Source organism: Lepisosteus oculatus, chromosome 11 (genome assembly GCF_040954835.1).
Source record: "Lepisosteus oculatus isolate fLepOcu1 chromosome 11, fLepOcu1.hap2, whole genome shotgun sequence".
Classification (NCBI taxonomy): domain Eukaryota; kingdom Metazoa; phylum Chordata; class Actinopteri; order Semionotiformes; family Lepisosteidae; genus Lepisosteus; species Lepisosteus oculatus.
Window position 1 is genome coordinate 27813167 of NC_090706.1, and position 19918 is coordinate 27833084.

Sequence of the window (19918 nt, forward strand, 5' to 3'; positions counted from 1 at the left end):
AAGTATGTGTTTCAGAGCCAAATACAGCGAGATCTGTGCTCTCCCAACTCCGGCCCCTTACCTGAGGCATTGCCAAGCACAGATTCTCTGTGTCTAAATTGAAACTTTTCTGCTGTCTCTTGAGTCCAGTCGTTTCCAGTTTTATTTTATACCAGCAGAAATCAATTAATTTTCTCACAAAAGAGTCTTTTTTCTAGCCTCAGTGGCTTAATAAAGTGTGCTTGTCTGGTCCTCCTGTGTTGACTGCTTTCTATTAAAGGAAAGAGAATGAAAGAATAAGGCAAAAAAATTAGGAAACAGCACATCACTAACTTCAACAGTCATCTTTTTACAATCTTCAGGAAGTTAAAAATATGAACTCGAGAAGAATATTCATGACTCTCTCTCCAGCTGATTGAGATCAATATTTGTCTAGATCTGTTATTTAATTACAATGGTTTATGGTTTCCACTTACAAGTTCTTATTCTGAAATACAGAAATATTTCTCACTGTGAAATGTCAGCAAAAGCTGAGAGGAGAATTTCAGCCTCTCCATAAAAGAGATTTATCCATCTTCAAAATACGTTAAAGACTTTCTATACAAAGTATCTCTAGGCAGTAGAAATATTGTCAGTCTCAAAGCAAGGGTATTAATTTGACAGAAAACAGACTCAGCAATGAACACTTCAGTTATTTTTAACAGCAATGTTTTTGCCACAAGCACTTTTAAAAGGCAAAAAAAGGAAGAGAGAAATCTTTTTTTTAAATAACAGGCCACTTAAAATAAGTTGTTAAATTAATTATTGCACTGTGCAGCATTGGCCAGCAGAAACAAGAGTGAGCAAAACAAAGCTATCACTGCTGGCTGCTGTGGTTGCTGACATCACATCCTTATTCCACACGAAAAGAGTCAGCTGTGATATTTATCAACACAGGCTGCTCTTGCACACCCTCCTGCACAGGCTTCAGACTCTGCTGAGAAACACATTTCTGCCTTTCACACTGTATCTAGGCCCAGTTTCAATAGAAATGACACTAGGGAACCAAGGTTGTATTGCTCGCAGAACATTTAACAGTTTAAGTGCTGAAACTAAGTTAAATTCCCTATACTCACTTATTTACTAGGGAATATAGACACGTTTCCTACCTTGGTACAAGACAAAAATAACTGAAGCAAGAAAAAAAGCAAATATAAATGTTCGATGCAGTATTGCAGCAGGACTGTTTGACATGGAATCCTCTCATTCCACTACAGAGCAGTCCTTCAACACAGCTGGAACCTTGATTGTTAAACATTAAATGGTAATTATGAATTAAAACGCTTACTGCAAGAAATGAGTCGGAGCAAAACTGAAACGCTGAATAAACTTGGATTACAAGGAAGTTCTGCACGACCTAGCTTGATTTCTGCCCAGGAGGAATAAAAGATTTCAGAAAAAAAAAGCTGTTACGCCTCCTGTTTCTGTGAGTTTAGACACTGATCTTCATTCATGTTAACAAAAAAGTCCAGTTAATTGGCTGTCATGGTAAAAAGATTTGTGCAGCTTTTCCTGTATAATCGCCATGATGTTTTGTCTTTACTATGTTTTAATGTTAAATTTCAATTACAGCAAAAGAATACTACAGAAAAGCCAAACGCTACACGTTGGAGTAAAAACTAAGAAACTCAAAATAATTTTCTCTTCTGTAACACAGGGAATTGTAAGCTTCAGATGTGCAAAAGCTTCTTCATGTTCCAGGAAGAGTCCACTCAGTGGTTCAGGGACGTACACTGAAATCTTTCCGTTCAAATCAAGTCAATAGACTGCTCAAAGAAACAACACAACAGGCAACCTTCCCACCACTGATTAAAACAGCTGAATGCACTGAATTGCATGTGATCACAACAGAATCAGGTTTATCTTTATTAAAGTTTATTTCTAGGGGAGTAGAAATCTGAAATATGAAGATTTTAAAGTAAATAATTTCATTTTTACTTTGATCCTTTGTGGATCTAGTTAGCATTAATGAAATTCTTGAATCTAAAAGAATTTAACCTTTTTTTTCCTCAGGAGAGGGAATTTTACTTTAATCAAAGTGGCTGTTATCCTAGTCTGGTATGACCCGAACAGCTTTAGTTTAGAGAAAATCCAAACACTGTCCAAATCCAGCCTCAAGTCACTCAAGTGACTTTGGTAAACTTTAACTTACTTCGTTACTGAAAGAGCTGGTTATGTACAGATGATTTAATCTACTGAATGCCAGGTCTGGTGAAATTTAAATAAGAAAAGCACATAAAGGAAGCAATATGCTTTGCTTATCCAGAGAACAATGCACAGTTCAGGTGATAAGTCCTCTTCAGTGATGAGTCAAGGTTTCCTGATGGAGGCCAGCAGGAGTGGCACAGACATGCCAAACGATAAGCTGCCTGTATTTAACTACAGACCAGTGGCTGGCGAGGCCTGAGTGGGATGATCTAGGCAAGAGAGTTGAGCAGCATCAACACTCCACTTCTTGAGACTGATGGCAAAACGACTGCACAGCTCTACCGTGATCAAATCCTGGGACCTCACCTGCTGCCCTTCTTAAAGGCTTACCCTGACCTCCCTAGTCACTATACAACTCCATTGACAGTGACTGCACATCACGATAGGACAATATTCTATCCGTTATCGCTGCTTGTTTATCAACAGCTTTCTTGTAAAATAAGTAAGTAATGGCTGTGCTGTTATGCAGACTAGACCCCGCTGAACATTTATAAGCTGGGACAACATGTCACCCTAGATGAACAGGCCCATACTTGTCTATGTTCTATAACAGGGTTGGACACAACCTTGTTTGCAGTTAGAAATGACCTTTCTTTTGATGCTGAACATGTTTCTATTTCTCTCTCTTATCATCATGATAAAATATGCTTTCCATTTTTAAAAAGTTCTTTCCCCTTTTGTTACAATACTTCTTTCTATAAATCTTTCCTTTTTTATCACTATTGGTGATACAATTTCACAGTCTAAATGCAATACCTAGACACCAGGATAAGAACAGACCTGCCCCGCCAGGAGACCTGACGAACTGCAATGAAGAATACAACTGCAATACAGGAAACACACTTTGGCACAAAGCTACAAATTTATTCAATTCCAAAAGCCTTCACTGCATCTCAAATCTGAGACTGCTGAATCTCAGGCCTACCTCCACCTACTGTGCTTTTTGCTTTGTGGGCTCTTGCCTTGAATAAACTTCAGGATCATGTCATCTTAACACAGCTGCTGGCAAGCACTACGGTCTGCTTCAAACAAGAAATACAGACATTTTTATACCCAAACGACAATCCCACCTTCCAATTTATGCATGACCAGGAAATGTAAAAAAATAAATAAACATGCACTTGTGTAAATGCACATGCACAAGACTGCAAGCCATGCAAAACAATTGGTGGCTGAAAAAAATAAAGAAAGTTAATTTCCTGTTCCAACTCTGAAGATCTGAGGTCAAGTTAAGAGCTATTGAAAGTGATGGTTCAAGAAATATGTATGAGGCAGGCCTGTGTTTCACTTGTACTCTGGGCTTGTAAATATTACAATGCAGTATATACAATACATCAGCAGAGCTGAATGAAACTGCTTTCAGCTGGTTTGATGGAGATGGGGGAGGGGGGCTGGAAGAGACAGAAAGAGGGAGAGAAACAAAACCCTCCTTCCTCCTCTGGATTTGCAGTTTAAAGCGAGCCTGCTTATAAATTAGACCTATGTTTTCAAGGTTGCACGTTGATCTAGTGTGTGCATATATATGCATATAAATGTACATTAAAATGAGCAACAGCATAACCAATTGTGATTTGTGTAATTAAATGAGCTCACTTTAAATTAATGGTCGCCAATTCTACAACAAATTTACTGCATTGGGGTATCTAAACCATGATTCCTAACTGCATCAACATATCTAAAAAAATGATTAAGCTTATTTCTTGCTTCTTCATGAGTAGAGAACCACAGAAGCTCAGGATAATATTCTATTCAAAATACCACATCTCCCACAACCTACAACGTGCCACATCACACACAGTAATTACTCTGTCAATCCAAACTTTCTGAAGCAACTGTGAGAAATAAACTATTAATATTAGGAGATCCAAACAAATCTGAATTTCTCCTTCCTTTTCTCCAGCAGTAACAAAAAAAGCCAGGCTTGTTTTTTGTAATTGTGATTTACTATGTGAACCTTACAAGTCCAGGTACTGTGTTCTGTGGAGATGGCTACTGTTTACATAATGCAAATACTGTCACATCTATTATCATGATGAATGGGTCATACAATAATATATGTTGTACATTCACTGCCACGCTGCTGACAGCACTCAAATCCTCAATGAAGCCCAAAGGCAATAAATCTCCTGAGTGACGCAGATCCTGAAAATGTGACAAATCAACAGCGTTCTGCGTTTGCTGCTTTTATTGTTTCGGCGTGCAATGTTTTTTAAACTTGACTTTGGCCGATTCCTTTTCTCCGTGAAAAATATTTAATGTCTTCTAAATACCAAAGAGGGTGACCTGCCCTTTCACTTGACATCAAAGCCACTGACTGTTTAGCCTTAACAATGCCTGACGTATAATTTACAGGCAATGCTGATAGGTGATCACTAATCCCAGGGCATTTGTAACATTCATCCCCATTTATTTGCATTATTAAAGAATGAGATGTAAGTATTCTTTTCAACAGAACAGGGATGGATGGCATGTACAACACTGCCAGCCATACCATTTTAAATAGGCAAAGAAACAAATAATAGGTTTATTCCATGCTGAAAAGAGAAGAGAGAAAACACAAAAGTTTCAGCTGTGAAGCCTTCTTCAGGTGTGAGAAAGACAGGGAAGACAGCAAAGATTAAATGGCACAGAAGAACAAAAGCTGGGAGAGAGAAGGAGGCAGGAGGGGCAGAGAGGCCACTCAGGAAGTGCAAAGTGGAGAGGGGTGAAGAAAGGTGTGAAGTCAAAACCTGCATGAGAATAGAGAAGATTACATAAAACTATTGCAGGAGATACAGTAAATGAGGTTGCTGGAGGTACAGGATGTCATCTGGGTGATCCAGAATTGACCTGTGGGGCGCTGAATGAGCATGTTTTTTAAATATGTATTGGCAGGTGATGCAGCGGGTTCTGCTGCAGGGGAAGGTGCCTGGTGGGGATGATTGCCGAGTGCAGTCAAGGAAGCTGTGAACAAGACGTGTATGTAGATTGGGTGGTCGGTGGTATGAGATGATTGGGTGGTCAGAAAAAAAGGGAACCGATGGATGGATCACCCTGTAAAATGGAGTAGTTGTTAATAATGGTCCTGGGGAGAGAAAGTGTGTTAGAGTGGTTGGGAAAGGAATGTGGTTGTGAGACCGGGAGTTCCTGATCAAGCCGATGATCCAAGGGCTGTTTCTGGCCTGGGTGAGGGCCCTATTGATCTTTTGATGAAAAAGAATAAACGTTGAGTGCTTGGTTCTGGAAATCCATGTTGTCACTGCAGAGTCGATGCAGTCTAAGAAACTGTGAAAAAGGGAGAGAGTTTTTGGTGTTAGTGGGGTGAAAAGAGCTGTACAGGACATAGCTGTGTGAATCTGTGGGTTTGCAATAGACAGAGGCGGAGAGTCGTGGATGGTTAATAGATCATTTTTTGTCTAGAAACGGAAGAGTGGTGGAAGATATGTTAACTGTATATTTGAGGGACGGGCAAGAGTTAGTGAATTGATGCAGGAAGTGCTCTAGCTGGTCATTAGAGCATGTAGCAGCACCGACGGAGTCATCGATGTATCGCTTGTAGAGGTCAGGGACGAAGCCAGTATAGGAAGCAAGGAAGCATTCTTCTACCCAGCCGACAAAAATATTAGCATAGCTTGGTCCCATCCTGGTGCCCATGGCGACTCCACTAACCTGCTGATAAAAAAAGGTTATTAAATGAGAAGGCATGGAGTGTGAGAACCAATTCCGCACCCACCTGAACTACTTCAACCATTTTAAATATCACAGATGAATAATTTAACACCCAGAGGGAAATTAATAAATGTTACTACAGTAGAGTTCTGATTACATTTTAAAGGGAGGTATGTTGTTGTAAAATAGACAGAGGACAGAGCACAATCCAACTCGACCTACTCAAAACTCACATGAGAACTGCAGATAATAAGAACTGGGAGAGCCTGTTGAAGACGCAGTAAGTTTGACTCTCACATGAAGATACTTATATATAAATATCTTTATCCCTAGACATGAGGCAATTCAGTAACTCAAAGCAACAGGCTGCCTTGTCTGAAGACAATTCAGCGGTATGAAAAGGCTAATGTAGAACACAGGCCCCTGCTCTTTCATGGGAAAACTGTAGTTAAAGTAAAAGCCACAAGGCTGAAGACTCTGGAACGTAGCATCTTTCTCATGAACATCTTAGCGACATAGCCTATAGCATCCGCAGCCTGATGGACCATTGGAAATGGGCAGTGGTCTCAAAAGTCAGAACTGCCAATTTAATCCACAGGCTGCAAAGAACAGTAGAGATGCTTGATTTTTAGCACCCCTGCCTGTATTTTGCCAGAGCTGCCTTTATCCCCAAGACTGTCAGTAGAAGATCTCATCTCATAGTGAAAATGGTGCCCCGAATTAACATAACACAGCCACAACGTGCTGCGGCTCAAAAGCCATTGTGGTTCCCATTTGATAGTTGCTGTAAAAGAATATATTTGTATATATTTGAAGTGTGCCAAAGTCAAGTCGGGTTCCTCTACGGTGAAGGAGCTCTGGAAGGGACTGTAGGACCTGTACAGGGACTGAGGAGGAAAAACCTGTCCCTTCGAGGTCCTGCGGAGTAGTGGACAACCACAGTTTCAGAGCCAGGATAGGGATGAGAGACATAGACTAGAGCAAGTGAAATGGCTTTGAGGGACTCTCTTATTTCGCAAAGCCAACCCTATCAACCAGCTGCACAGTGAACGGGTTCAAAAAATGGATAAACATCCTTTTATGAACTTGTATAACCTTGTAGAGATTTTATGCTATGTATGAGTTGGACTACTGATATGAACATTTTTTGTTAAAAACAATGGTCAACCTGTCCATTGCTTAGCAAACTAGCACAGTACATAGCAGAGGGTGGATGTGAATGGGGATCAGAAGTACTGCATTAGAGAACTTCAACAAAAAGCAGAAGCTGCAGGGTTATTTATCTATTTCACACTGGAAAGAAGAATCCCAGGCTAGACAATGACATCTTAATGACCACATCTAAGATTTAATGCTGTGATCCCATTATTTTAGCTGCGGTTAAGGTGGATGTTGTGTATATAAGTGCTGGGAGTTTGTGTTGGGGGTTGGGGTAGCACAACTCAACCCCTTTTCCAGGAAATAAGGATGACACTGAAAGCCAGTGTCAGACAATCCCTATGAATTACATGTGCTTGAAAGGCACTCAAGAACCGAATAAAATCAAAAATGAAGGAGGCAAAGTGAACTGAAAATGCTGAAATATTGCATTAGCAGCACAACGGTAAACAGAATATGACTGCAATCATTTTAGATTTTCTGAACAAGTCACAGATTATTGGGGACAACAGTCTTCCCTGCATACTTCACTGGTTAATAATCACAGGAAAATTGCCCTCAGATAAAAGAAATGGATGATGTATTTTATAGTAAAGAGTATCAGCTCTTTATATGATTCTAGAGGTAGAGAATTGGACAATATTATTTTGCAGCAGAAGTCAAGCATTCCCAGGAAAAAGGATAGTAAAGACTGATGCATAACCACTTGACAAAGAAAAAATTAATTCAAGGACCTGACAATAAAATACCACTAATATATGCAGCTGTTACAGGTAACCTTCTCTTGGCACCTCATTATTCCAGCTGTATAAAAGATCTCAATTACGGAAAGACTCTCTATTTCTACAGCTTCAACAAGACTGCACTCCCATTGGCTGCATGGAACCTGTCCAAAACAAATGTTCAGCACAGTGCAGAGCACCTCAGGAACATTACAGGATCACGATGAAGTGGAACATATCATCCTCATCTTAACACAGAATTTCTCCGATCCTCCTGTTCCCCACCTTCTGCTGCACACACACACACGAGCCCTTCTCATATTCAGAATGTCATATTTTTGCTTGGGCAAAAGCATCTACCCGAGTCTTTAGTCGGTTGACCTGGGTCAGCAGTGAGCTACTTCAGAAGGCGGACTGTTCCAGGTCAAGCAAGGTCAAATGCTGAAAGGTTAAGGGGTACACACATTAAAGGTCGAATCACGTGTGTAACACTTAGAAATATTATTTCTAAAACAATGTAGTGATTTAAAAGGAATGCATGTGTGTGGGTTTGTGATGTGAAGGGGGCCAGTTACTGGTATCATGAAAATTGAGACTGCTCCCAGTAGACCATGGAACCAACATTGTATGCATCTGCCAGAAGCAAAAAAGAAAAAAGTTTTATTTTGCCAAGCACTGAAAATGTGCTCACTACTACCAAACATGTAGATGGGCATGGCAGGAACACAAGCTCTTCCTTTCTATAGTAACAATCAGCCAAAATAAATATGGAGATAATCCTCTTTCCCTCTCCACCCCACTGTCCTTTTTACAGGAGTTATGTGGTTATCAATAGCTTATAAAAGAACATCAACTCATCCAAGATTCTAAACATAATATAAAACTGAACTGAATGTCAAAAGTCCTCTATGCTTCCAAAGTTGAAATAATTGATAAAGTGATTCAGATCAAATCATTATTTTTTTTTTTTTATTTCAGAGGGTGCACCTTAAGAGAAGGCCATTGCACAATAGATAAATTATTCTTATGGTCCCAATTGAGGAGGATTACCTTCTTAGCCGTTTCCAAGGAAGGAAGTAAAAAAGAGGAACCCTGTTTGGAGGTATTGAGCACAGAAAAGTCCCCAACAAGGCAGACTACAGGATCTTTCAACAGGTACGCAGTTTGAAAATGCATGTAAATAAGTGTCAGTTGTTTCTTGAGTACGCTGCCAACATACTTCAGATTCAGTAAAGCCCATTAAAAGCATTCACCTTTGAGTACAATGTACCTGATGTAAAACTCTGCAATGGATTAACTGATTTTATTTTAATAAAAAATGAAGGTGTTCATAAAACTGATTTTATGCCAATAATCACCAGAATATACTTAATACAATTCAATACTCCACTTACAGTGTGAAAAATACAATGAATCCTCAATAGAAATAAATATAGCATATAGTTTAGAGATAATTTTATTTCTCCACAACAAATTTTAAAGATATTATATTTGGGGTCAGTTCAAGAGAACTATTAATTATACACTTGATCACATGAAGAAGTTGGATGCACTGAAATAACTGAGCATTTGGAAGAAAATATTCATGAGCTAATTGATGAAAGGAAATTAATTCTGCATCGGAAATTAGCCGCCCAAGCTTAACAATGCCCTTTGACTTCCACGCTTTAAAATAAATGGGTTTATTCTAAATAGTGAAATCTGGGTTATGCCATAATGCTGACTATAAGGAAGGAGTTACTTCATATTGAAATATATGAAAGTGGAGTTTATGTCAAGCCTCCAACATTATAGAAATGCATGGATTACAGAGGCAAGTGAGTTTTTTTTAATTAGACTTAGTACTAATAAAAGGGAGATCTTTTAAACAGCATGGTACAAAAGAGAGATTATTCAGATACTAACCAAGAAGGATGTGCCTGTTCTTGATTTAGCCAATTAAGTAAGCATTTCAGTTCATGTGAAATAAATAGTAAAAAAAAAATTGGGGCAGATAAGCCCCTCTGTCATTTAGTTTTTGAAGAGGATTTGAGATACTCGTCAATTTGAGACAAGGTCTTTTACGTTTCCAGAAAAATTTTGACAGGGCAATATCCAATTTAGAAAACCACCCAGGCCTGGGAAAGATTAGATTGTGAACAATAATTAATCTGAGGGAATATTTATCCTAACTGCAGCAATATGACCCATAAGGGAAATAGAAAGTCTATTCCAACTAACTGTTTTATTACCGAATTGAGTAACGGTCCATATTGATGAAAGATAATGAAAAGGCCCAAATAACCTAGACTTGTAGTTTTTCCATCTAAATCCTGTGCCAAAAGTACTCAAATTAAAGCTTGTAAGTGGCATTACTTCAGACTAAGACCAATTTACTTTATAGCCTGATACAGAACTGAATTTATTAATAAGATTACATATTAATTGAAGGGACAACGACAACGTCCTGGGATGTTGTAGATGAAGTCTTCCAAGACATTCCAACATGCAATCAGTCTTGAGACCTCTCTGATCCAGAGTGAACCCTACTCTTTTAAACTGCAGGAGCAAGTAGTGGGGCTCAGCTGGCATGCTTGAAACAGGGTTATGACCCTATTTAAAGATCCGGTGTGCTGGTTAGTTAAATGCACAGCAGGTAGACGTACAAGCCTGAGTGAATTCAACAAGGAACACTTCTGAGCGTTAAAACCACAGGAACAATACAGGAAAACACTAGTTAAGATCGATGCTGGTTTTGGTTAAGGAGGTGTGAAAACTTGCAGGCATTCTCCAGCCAAGCTCTGGTATTTGAGAAACAAAAAAAGTGAAAACAGTATGAATAAATGTAAGCAAATGACATACAGCAATAATAAGTACAATAATAACTGGTCATTGGGCATCGGCTTTTATCCAAAGCAATCTACAGAGATTAGGAAATGGCCTATTCATTAAGAAAAACTACTGTGCAGTCATTTATGACAGGACCGGTTTTGCATCTCATTTGGATTGGGAGAAAAAAGAACAAGGTTAGTTATTGTACTTGGGATAACAATGAGTTGGTAGAAGACCCAGTGTTTAAACCAGGAACCCTATGATAATAAGTACTTCCCCAAATCACTAGAAGACAGAACCTGCAAATGATAGGAAATACATAGAGGTTGCTTTGCTTTACAGCAATGCATGGGACACTTCAGCCACATACGGTAGTTCTGATTCTGCTGTAGCACTCTCCTTTCTCCTTCACACTAAAATAATCAGTTATTTAAAAAGCTAATTCAGGACCCGTGAAAAAAGGTTTTCTAGCCCTTTGCACTAGCAGTAATGCATTTCCTAAATTGCTTTTAATGCGATTATTAAGATAGACTGATTATACAATATTCCCAATTTTATCTCTCAATGCAGATTAGGGATGTACAATTTTTGCACTTGCCACCAAAAAAAAACAACTGAAAATGTCCATTTCCAATGTTAATGCTGTCTGTCGTGGGTATGGCACAGGAATAGGCAGCTCAACATGTTTGGTCAGTCTGAACCTGCATGTACAACCAGGCACTATGTGAGCCTCTTTGCTGACAAAAAAAGGTACTGATATTGCTCCACTGCTGTTGGTTCACTCGAGAAATTTACTGGGCAACACAACAGGGCAGAGGTTTCACTCTATTGTAGCTGGTGTCCGAGGTAACTCAAAAGCAGTTGAGAAAATACGAACAGGCGGGAATGCAAAAAAATATTTCTTATTCCCCCACCACACCATCCTGTTCAGTTTAAACAGTTGTGCAGGGCAACATCAAACACTGCCATACTGTGGGAAGTGAACAATATAGTGAAAACTGAACACTTTGGACTGAAGCCTTTCACGTTTAGAAGCCTGAAATGAACTTTACAATCTCAACCTCATGCCCAGCGGCCCTGCTGTCTGCTCAACATGAAAAAGAGTTGCTAATGCAAGGCACTGATGGGCACAGAAACAGATGACACATCGCATCCTTGTCATGGATAGCCGGAATGGAGAAGACTGGCAGAGCCTATGTCTTCTATTCTTATTAAAGAATCTATAAAACTAAGCATTAAGGCATTCTTAAAATAGCCCAGAACATGTTTAAATACAGTTTAATCAATGTCGCGTGGCGTGTGGCTTAAAGTTTGAAGGATACTGCCGAGACCTCTTAAATAAAACGTCTAAACCAAATTCACTGAGATATATTTTGAATTTTCCCACGTGCTGGTGAAATAAACCGTAAACTACAGCTATAATTTGGTTAGACAGCAATTAGGCCCATGCGGTCCAAAATATCCCATTTGATATCGGAGAAATACCCAAATGCGCAGATGTACGGCAAGCCAGTTTGCTTCTGCTGTGCTCGTGCTTTTGAGCAGAAATAAAAACAATTCAACTGGGGCTGTCTCTGCAATGCTCTGCAATGCTGTTCCAAAAGGCAAATGTACAGTAACACCCACACAGTGACTGTCTTTTCATACAGCTTAATGCTAGTATACCCTGTTGGACTCCCCTGCTTTCAGTATCATTTGCCCCTCTTCCAAAATCTCGGTCAGCAGCTAACTGAGGCCAGGACCTGAAAATATGCTGATTTTGAGCAAGCCTGCGTCTGCCATTCGATATCCTTCCTGATTTCAGCCCAAGTAAACAGCTCCCCTTAAAGCCCAGATTCTGCAGCCTCGGCAGTTCTGCCTTCAGACCACGACTGGGCAGAATTCTTTATTCCAAGGCTCCCTGGCTCTGAGCTTCTCTCCCGGAGAGAAAAGACAGCTTGCAGTCCTGAGAATTTCTGCTGCCTGGGAGATAAGAAAAGCTACGGCATTATCAACAGGAAGTGCTTCAGTACATCTCATGTTCTTTTCTTGCCGCTTTAAAAGGAAGCAACGAGTTTTATTTTCTCCAGCGGGTAGCCTGTTTGTAGGTAATAAAGGTCAGTTACTGTGATCCACCGTCCAGGATGGGCTGTGGGTGTCCTGCCATGTTAGGCAAAGACGGACACTGCTTCTCTATACACCGGCTTGCAGCAACTTTGCAGTGTCTGAGTTTCGACGTTCTAAAATTAAACATGAACGCTTCCATTTCAAAATAGGAAGCGAAGCAGGCACCTGTGATGCATGTAGGAGAAGCAGCTACTGTAGGTGAATCAGCTATCGTTTCAGGCCAATCTGCTAATTAGCCGCTCTCCCCAATCTTTTCCTCCTCTTTCCGAAACCCACAAAATGATCCCAAATTAAGTTAGTAAAAAATCATTCCAATTCAAGCATTCACACCATTTTCATCTTTAAATAACTATATTTAAAGGTGGCGGTTGCTGTACACTGTGAAACTAACACGGCATGGTTTGAAAAGGCAGGTGACATGTTAAGAACATGTCTCTGTTTTTGTCTTCCTTGGTTACTGGCAGTGCGTTTTGTGCTTTTCACACGTCTGCCTGTGAACTGGAACTGTGAGGGTGCTTTCTTCAATTTAAAAAAATCTCATTCATGTGCATTTTACGGCCTGTTCAATCTCATTAAGAGTGCCAAATGACTCAGACGGGACCTTGCTGTGAAGTGCAGGCTGTGGTAAGGAGAGCTGCAGCCTCCTTTAAAATGTGGGCCTGCAGGTTCTTGCTTGAAATTGCTTTGTGTTTTTTTTTTTTGCACACATCAAGGAACAGCAAATCTAAAAGCTAGGAAAATCTGTTCAGTTTCTCACATTAAGCTCGCTTCTGCACAACTAAACCATGTTCTAAAAATGAATCCTTATATCTAAGTAGCGAGGTACAGTAACTCATATACTGTCCCTTCCCTCACTGTGCAAATTTCACTGACTAAAAACTGCCCTTTATTCTGTCCTTGTTGAGTCATGCTAAAACTCACCGCTACGCAAAGAACTTTAAAATAAATGTCAAAGATTTAATGGTCCTTTTTTTCTTTTAAACCAAACAGCTACTTAGACACATATGAAACATGTAGATCACATATACAGATGTCTATTCCCACACAGGAAAAAATCAATATTTTAGTTCAGTGGTTCCCAACCTTTTCAACCACGTAGCCTAATCAATTTTCAAACATATTGCAGAACACCAACCACACACTGCCTGCTGTTGTTTAATACTCCAGTATTCAGCTCGGTATATACAGTATGTGAACCTAAAATACTCAAATAACTTGCACTTGTTAAACAACTGGAATGTATATGCCTTAAACAACGTGAAAGTCGTATTACTTCAACAAATACTGTATATTTGGAAAGCACAGTAGTACTTGTGCGTTAATGTACTGTATGTAGGCCTAGACTGAGTCTCACTATACTCAGTGAGATGCCTGGCACCATTTTAATTAATAAAAATAATTGCTTACACTTATATAGTGCTTTTCTGGAGACTCCACTCAAAGCGCTTTACAGGTAATGGGGGACTCCCCTCCACCACCACCAATGTGCAGCATCCACCTGGATAATGCGACGGCAGCCATAGTGCGCCAGTATACCTCACCACACACCAGCTCCCAGTGGGGAGGAGAACAGAGTAGTGAAGCCAGTTCATAGATGGGGATTATTAGGAGGCCATGATCAGTAAGGGCCGATGGGAAATTTGGCCAGGACTCCAGGCTAACACCCCTACTCTTTTTGAGAAACGCCCTGGGATTTTTAATGACAACAGAGAGTCAGGACCTCGATTTTATGTCTCATCCAAAGGACGGCGCCTTTTTACAGTATTGTGTCCCCGTCACTTTAATGGGGAACCAGGACCCACATAGGCCACAGGAGGTCTCACATCCAGGTACTGACCAGGTTCACACCTGCTTAGCTTCAGTGGGTCTGCCAGTTGTGAGTTGCAGGTTGATATGACTGCTGGCTAAGTGATAAGTTTTGCTGACTTTAGAGCTGGGATATCAGGTTGAAGAGATGATTCTGTTGGCATTTCTCTTTTCTTCAGACCTCCTTTATTTGAGACCACGTGGTCCACAGATGGTTAACATTACTGTCTCACAGCACTGGGGCCCTGGGTTCGAATCCTGGGGTGCTATCTGCTAAATATGCCACATACGGACAGTTACAAACGAAAGAGGCCTAATTGACCCAAGCACCTCATTCAGCTGTTTCTTGAAAGCAGCCAGGCGTTTAACTTCAACAACATGGCTGAGCAGCTTGTTCCACACTCCCACAGCCCTTTGGGTCAAGATGTGACTCTGGTTCACGCTTTTAAATGCACTTCCATGTGGTTTCCACCTGTGTCCCGTGGTTTGACTATAACCTACTGGCCCTATGACTGCCGAGTGCCTCACGGGACAGGTTTCTTGGGCTATTTCATCTACCAGGCTGTAACGCATGAGCAGAGGAGAAGTTAGAGAACCGTGCCAGTTGCAAACTGAAACCCAGATAAGGAGAACACAACAGTACAGCCCCAGTTCACCACACCAAGACCATGACTCAGCTAGCAGCCATATCACCCTGCAGCTCACAACTGGCAGCCCCACTGAAGCTCAGCAGGTGTGAGCCTGGCCAGGACCTGGATGAGAGACCTCCTGGGAAAAACTAAGGTTGCTGCTGAAAGAGGTGTTAGTGGGGGCAGCAGGGGGTGCTCGCCCTGTGGTCTGTGTGGGTCCTAATGCCTGAGTATAGTGATGGGGACACTGTACTGTAAAAAAGCATTAGATGAGACATAAACCAAGATCCTGACTCTCTGTGGTCAATTTGAAATCCCAGGGCGTCTCTCGAAAAGAGTAGGGATATAAACCCAGCGTCCTAGCCAAATTTCCCATTGGCCCTTACCAATCATGGCCTCCTAATGATCCCCACCTATAAACTGGCTTCATCTCTCTGTTCTCCTCCCCACTGATAGCTGATGTGTGTTGAGGGTACTGGAGCACTATGGCTGCCGTCACATCAACCAGGTGGGGCTGCACACTGGTGGTCCCCATTACCTGTAAAGCACTTTGAGAGGAGTGTCCAGAAAAGCACTATATAAGTGTAACCAATTAATGACTCAATGCAAAAAAGTGCAACGCTTTTGAGCATTTTGGATTCCCATATCTCACTGCACTCTCCGTTCCATTAATTTCCCTTTGCTCTTAGTGAATGATTTAACAAAAAACAGACTTTCAAGCAAGTGACTTCTGTTACGGGAACACTACTGTCCATAGAATACATAATACAACCTGTATTACTGCAGAGGCAGAATTTATCACACTTCACAAAAAATACCACCTCTAATTTATAGTGAAATTTTGAGTGGTGATCATACCATAAGGCAATTCAGAAAGTGCTTATAAGTACAGCTATGAACTTTACCCTAAACCCGTCTGACTCAGACGCTATGCAGCACACTGAAAAAAAACTTGTGGCAACTCAGTTATTTATTTGTCGAGTTACTAAAAAAATAAAGATTCCATTGTTTCTCTTGAAAAAAAGCCATGCTTAAATCCTAAATATCAAGCTTCAACACTATAGCACACAATAATAATCAGAACTTCTCATTTCGCAAAATAGGATTTATATGTACTAATTTCAACACAGAACTACCGTCTAGCTTTAAAATGTAATTCACAGCGCATGTCCGATTCTTCATTATCGTCGCGTTTCAAACGTTAGGCTATTATGCATGCAAAATGTTAGCTTTATTCACACGTGGGTATATGGCAAACTAAATGTCATCAAGACACCCAGAGTGCTTTACTGACTAACAGCATTCAGTGCGAGTACAAAAACATCATACAATATGGATTCAAAACCGACACATTCCTCGGTAGTGTTACGTAGCCTAGCTACACATGACCTATAAAAACACAGATGTTATGTCAGCGTTTCGATCACTGAAATGTGTGCGTCTTGGGTCTTTGATGGTCGTTTTAGCTCCGTGAATGTACTGATGGGGGGAAACCAGCACTTTCGAAATTTAATTCCAGTCTTTGCACCGAAATACCCAACTCTATTAAGTTCTGACCTACTAACACTCCCCCAAAGCCTTGAACTCAACATGGCCTCCAACACAAATATTAACGTCAACCTAACCTCGAAGCGAGGCATCAACACCTTCCTCACTATTCTCGCATCCTATTGGGTCAAAACTATCCACACTCCGCCTCCTCAAGCGTACGGATTGGACCGGCTTGTTGTCTATCAAAGGCAGAAGTCTGACAACACACCCACCCATTTCAGGATGGGCTGAGGAAAAAAGTATAAACAAAATTTTAAAGGGCCTTATTTCGTTATATAAAGTAGTTGAAAACAGCGCTTCATCCGTATAATTAAGCCCGGTGTCTACGAACAACCGCATAGCAAAGACGTCCTAACATTTCCGGAGCACCTATTTATCCGCTCTTTATCAAACGTAACCAGTCATTAGCTAAAGAAACACCCAGAATATTAGAAATAGCTAACGATACAAAAACGTTTTTTTCTTACTGGAGCTTTCTACTGACATTGGCCAAAATCATCTAGGAATGCCGATCTAAAGATAAATGTTTAATAACCTTTCACATTGGTGTTACTGTGACATTTTAAAACGCTGTGGCTCTGGAGGGGGGCGTGTACCCTCAAAGAATGGTAACAGCTTTCGTTGCTTTTTTTAAAAAATAAAAATAAAACTGCCCTCAAGTTGTATAAACATGAATTTAGAACCTGCTGAAAATATAAAAACAAACAGAGCATATTACCTTGCAATCAAAGAAACTTGTTAAAACGATGATTTGATTAAAAATACAACACCATATTGAACACATGCAGCTGCATTACTAAAAAAAACGTGATATTTTCCGGACAATATCGATAAGCTACAAAATAAACGCATTTCGCGCATCCCATCCCAAAAGATATATGCATTACAAAAGTTGAGAGGATGCATCTACCTGTCCCAGGTGTTGAGCGTAAGTTAAGAAATAAACGGGATGTATTTAAAATACGATTAAATGTGAAATTTACGTAATTACAGAAACTAAATCCCAATTACGAAAGTCGGTACTACTCCCGATAATCAAAAAGAGAATGTCATTGGGACAGCTCAACTCCAAAATACAGCACAACTGCTCTGCTTTCAGCAGGAACTAAATCCCGTTTCTAAATAACTATGGCCTCCGTTCTTCCCCCTACAGTACATACTAATTTGTTTAAGAAAAAAAGGAAAGAAAATCTTCCTGTTGAGGCAGCACTATGTCCGTGCAAGTTAGGGGGAGATTGAAAAGCCACTTTACTCACCTTTAGACTCCCCATAAGGTTATCCAAGTGTCTTTTAGCCCAGTATTTGTGTGTTTTTAGCCATTTCTATGGTGTCCACGCTGTCTCCCCTTCTGGTTTGTTTTGTTTATCTTCTTCCTGACGGGTTCCTGGAAAGCGCGTGACTCCCCCCTCACGTGCTCCCCGGGCGACCAATCGCAGCGCCGCTGGAGGATTACCCCAAAACAAGCGCTGGTCCCAGCCGTCAATCAGCGCGGAAACCCCCCTATCAGGTGCCCCGCTCGTAATGCATAAGGGTGTGACGAAACCATTAGAAATGCATGGAAACTAGTAGAATTTTTTTTAAACTGTTTATGTGACGACTTACATATGGAGTTACATAACAGTACAGAAAGGGTATATATTTCTCTGTGTCGGCTTTACAAGAGCCAACGTGATGCGGTGTGGTTTTTTCCCCCGTTTCCTCCCGTAGAAGGATGGAGATCATTTCTGTTACACAAACAGTGTGTAAATGATCGTGGAGTAGTCATGTTGCATGGTTAGTAGTTTTGTCATTTTCTTTTGCAGCGAGAAAAGCATCTCATAGATAGCATAAATGCATCATACTGCCAAGGTTTGTCTGATTTTAATCAGTTCACTTTTTCCCACTCACATATTTAACAAAAAGAACCTTCCCACTCCTTTTTGATTTGGAATATTTTTAAAGCAGACAAATTAGTAACCAGGCCATCACACTCATCCTGTTATTCCTATCGATTGTATTTCTGCATTTTGCTGTTTGCAAGCCAAGCAGCCTGAGTCACTTGACCAGACCTGCTTCCACTCTGCAGCTTAGCGTATTCCTATTTCACGTCACATCACCAAACTGCTTATCCCATTCAGGGTCACATTAGCCCTGTGCCTACCCCAGGAAGCACTGGTAAAATGCAGGGATACACCCTGGACAAGACGCCAGTCCATCACAGGGCACACACAGACACAAACACACCCTCACAGCAGAGACAGTTTTGCCAGAAGCCAACTAATCTACCAGAAGCACAGGCTGAAATACGCAGTAATCAGCCAATTCACAGTCCCTGTCCAGCACAGGGTCAAAAGCACACATTTTGAGCTGCCTAATGCAGATCTGGACTAGAGCTTGCTTGGGTGCGTCAAACCATTGCTGAGTATCCCATTACATTAAGTATTAAATAAAGATCCTTTTTCTCTAAGCAGAGTACTGATCATCACATGTTCAGCTGTTTTGTCAGGGAAGACTTCATGGAAAAACCGAGGCGAAATTTCACTTCAAGCATCAAACTTGCAATGGCGATTGTAATGGCAATGGTGATTGCAATTGTATATTGAGCCACAGTATGTACAGCTCTTAGCTCAGATTTCCAAGTCATAATTTCTTTCTGGTCATTTAACCGTAGTGTGTGGATATATGAAAATACGCTTGTGCCTGCGTATTTGTACATTCCATACAGGCAATGAAGTTTTTCAGTGAGGCCTGTTTTCAAAGCATAAGTACCAGCTTACCCATGAAACACAGCTGCTCCTATTCTTGCAGGTGTATGGTGTTTCATTAAATTATTGCCAAACTCAGTGTCCACTTCAGGCTGAGCTCACACCCCTCACGGTCAGGATCTGAAAAACTCTTCCCTCTTGCTCTGTGTTTTGGTAGGTATTGAGCAAATTCCCCGATCAATGCAGCAGACAGCAGGCTCCTGCTCTGTTTCCTCTGGCAGCAGAGCAAGGTTTCAACCTTTCAGAAACCCACTTATCAACTGTCCCTCAATCCCATCAGCACTCCTGGCCTCCCACTTAGCCCTGCTGCTTGTCCATTTGGTATTCCAAAACTTTTCATCTATGTGATGACACAGCTTTGTTATTAGGAAGCATTTACCCGTGAATGCAATGAACATCAAATTAAAATACTTAAAAAACTATTTAGATTAGTCCATATCACTGTATCATTTATCTCAGGTTCCAGTGGGGTAAAATAATTTCCCTTAGAGTTTGCTTTGTATACTGATAGAGAATA

General features: G+C 40.6%; 1 protein-coding gene across 2 annotated transcripts in view; it reads right to left on the bottom strand.

Moving 5' to 3' along the window:
- The window catches only part of crebrf (creb3 regulatory factor), a 38504-nt gene extending 20459 nt beyond the window's left edge, over positions 1-18045 (bottom strand). Inside the window, exons 1-2 of one of the 2 annotated variants that reach the window (XM_015349391.2) lie at positions 17914-18045; positions 62-250 (exon numbers count right to left, since the gene is read on the bottom strand). In XM_015349391.2, the coding sequence (XP_015204877.2) occupies positions 62-70 (9 nt within the window). In that variant the 5' untranslated portion in view covers positions 71-250; positions 17914-18045. The remainder of the gene's footprint in view (positions 1-61; positions 251-17913) is intronic. The other variant, XM_015349390.2, reaches the window with a different exon arrangement.
- Positions 18046-19918: the final 1873 nt, after the last annotated feature.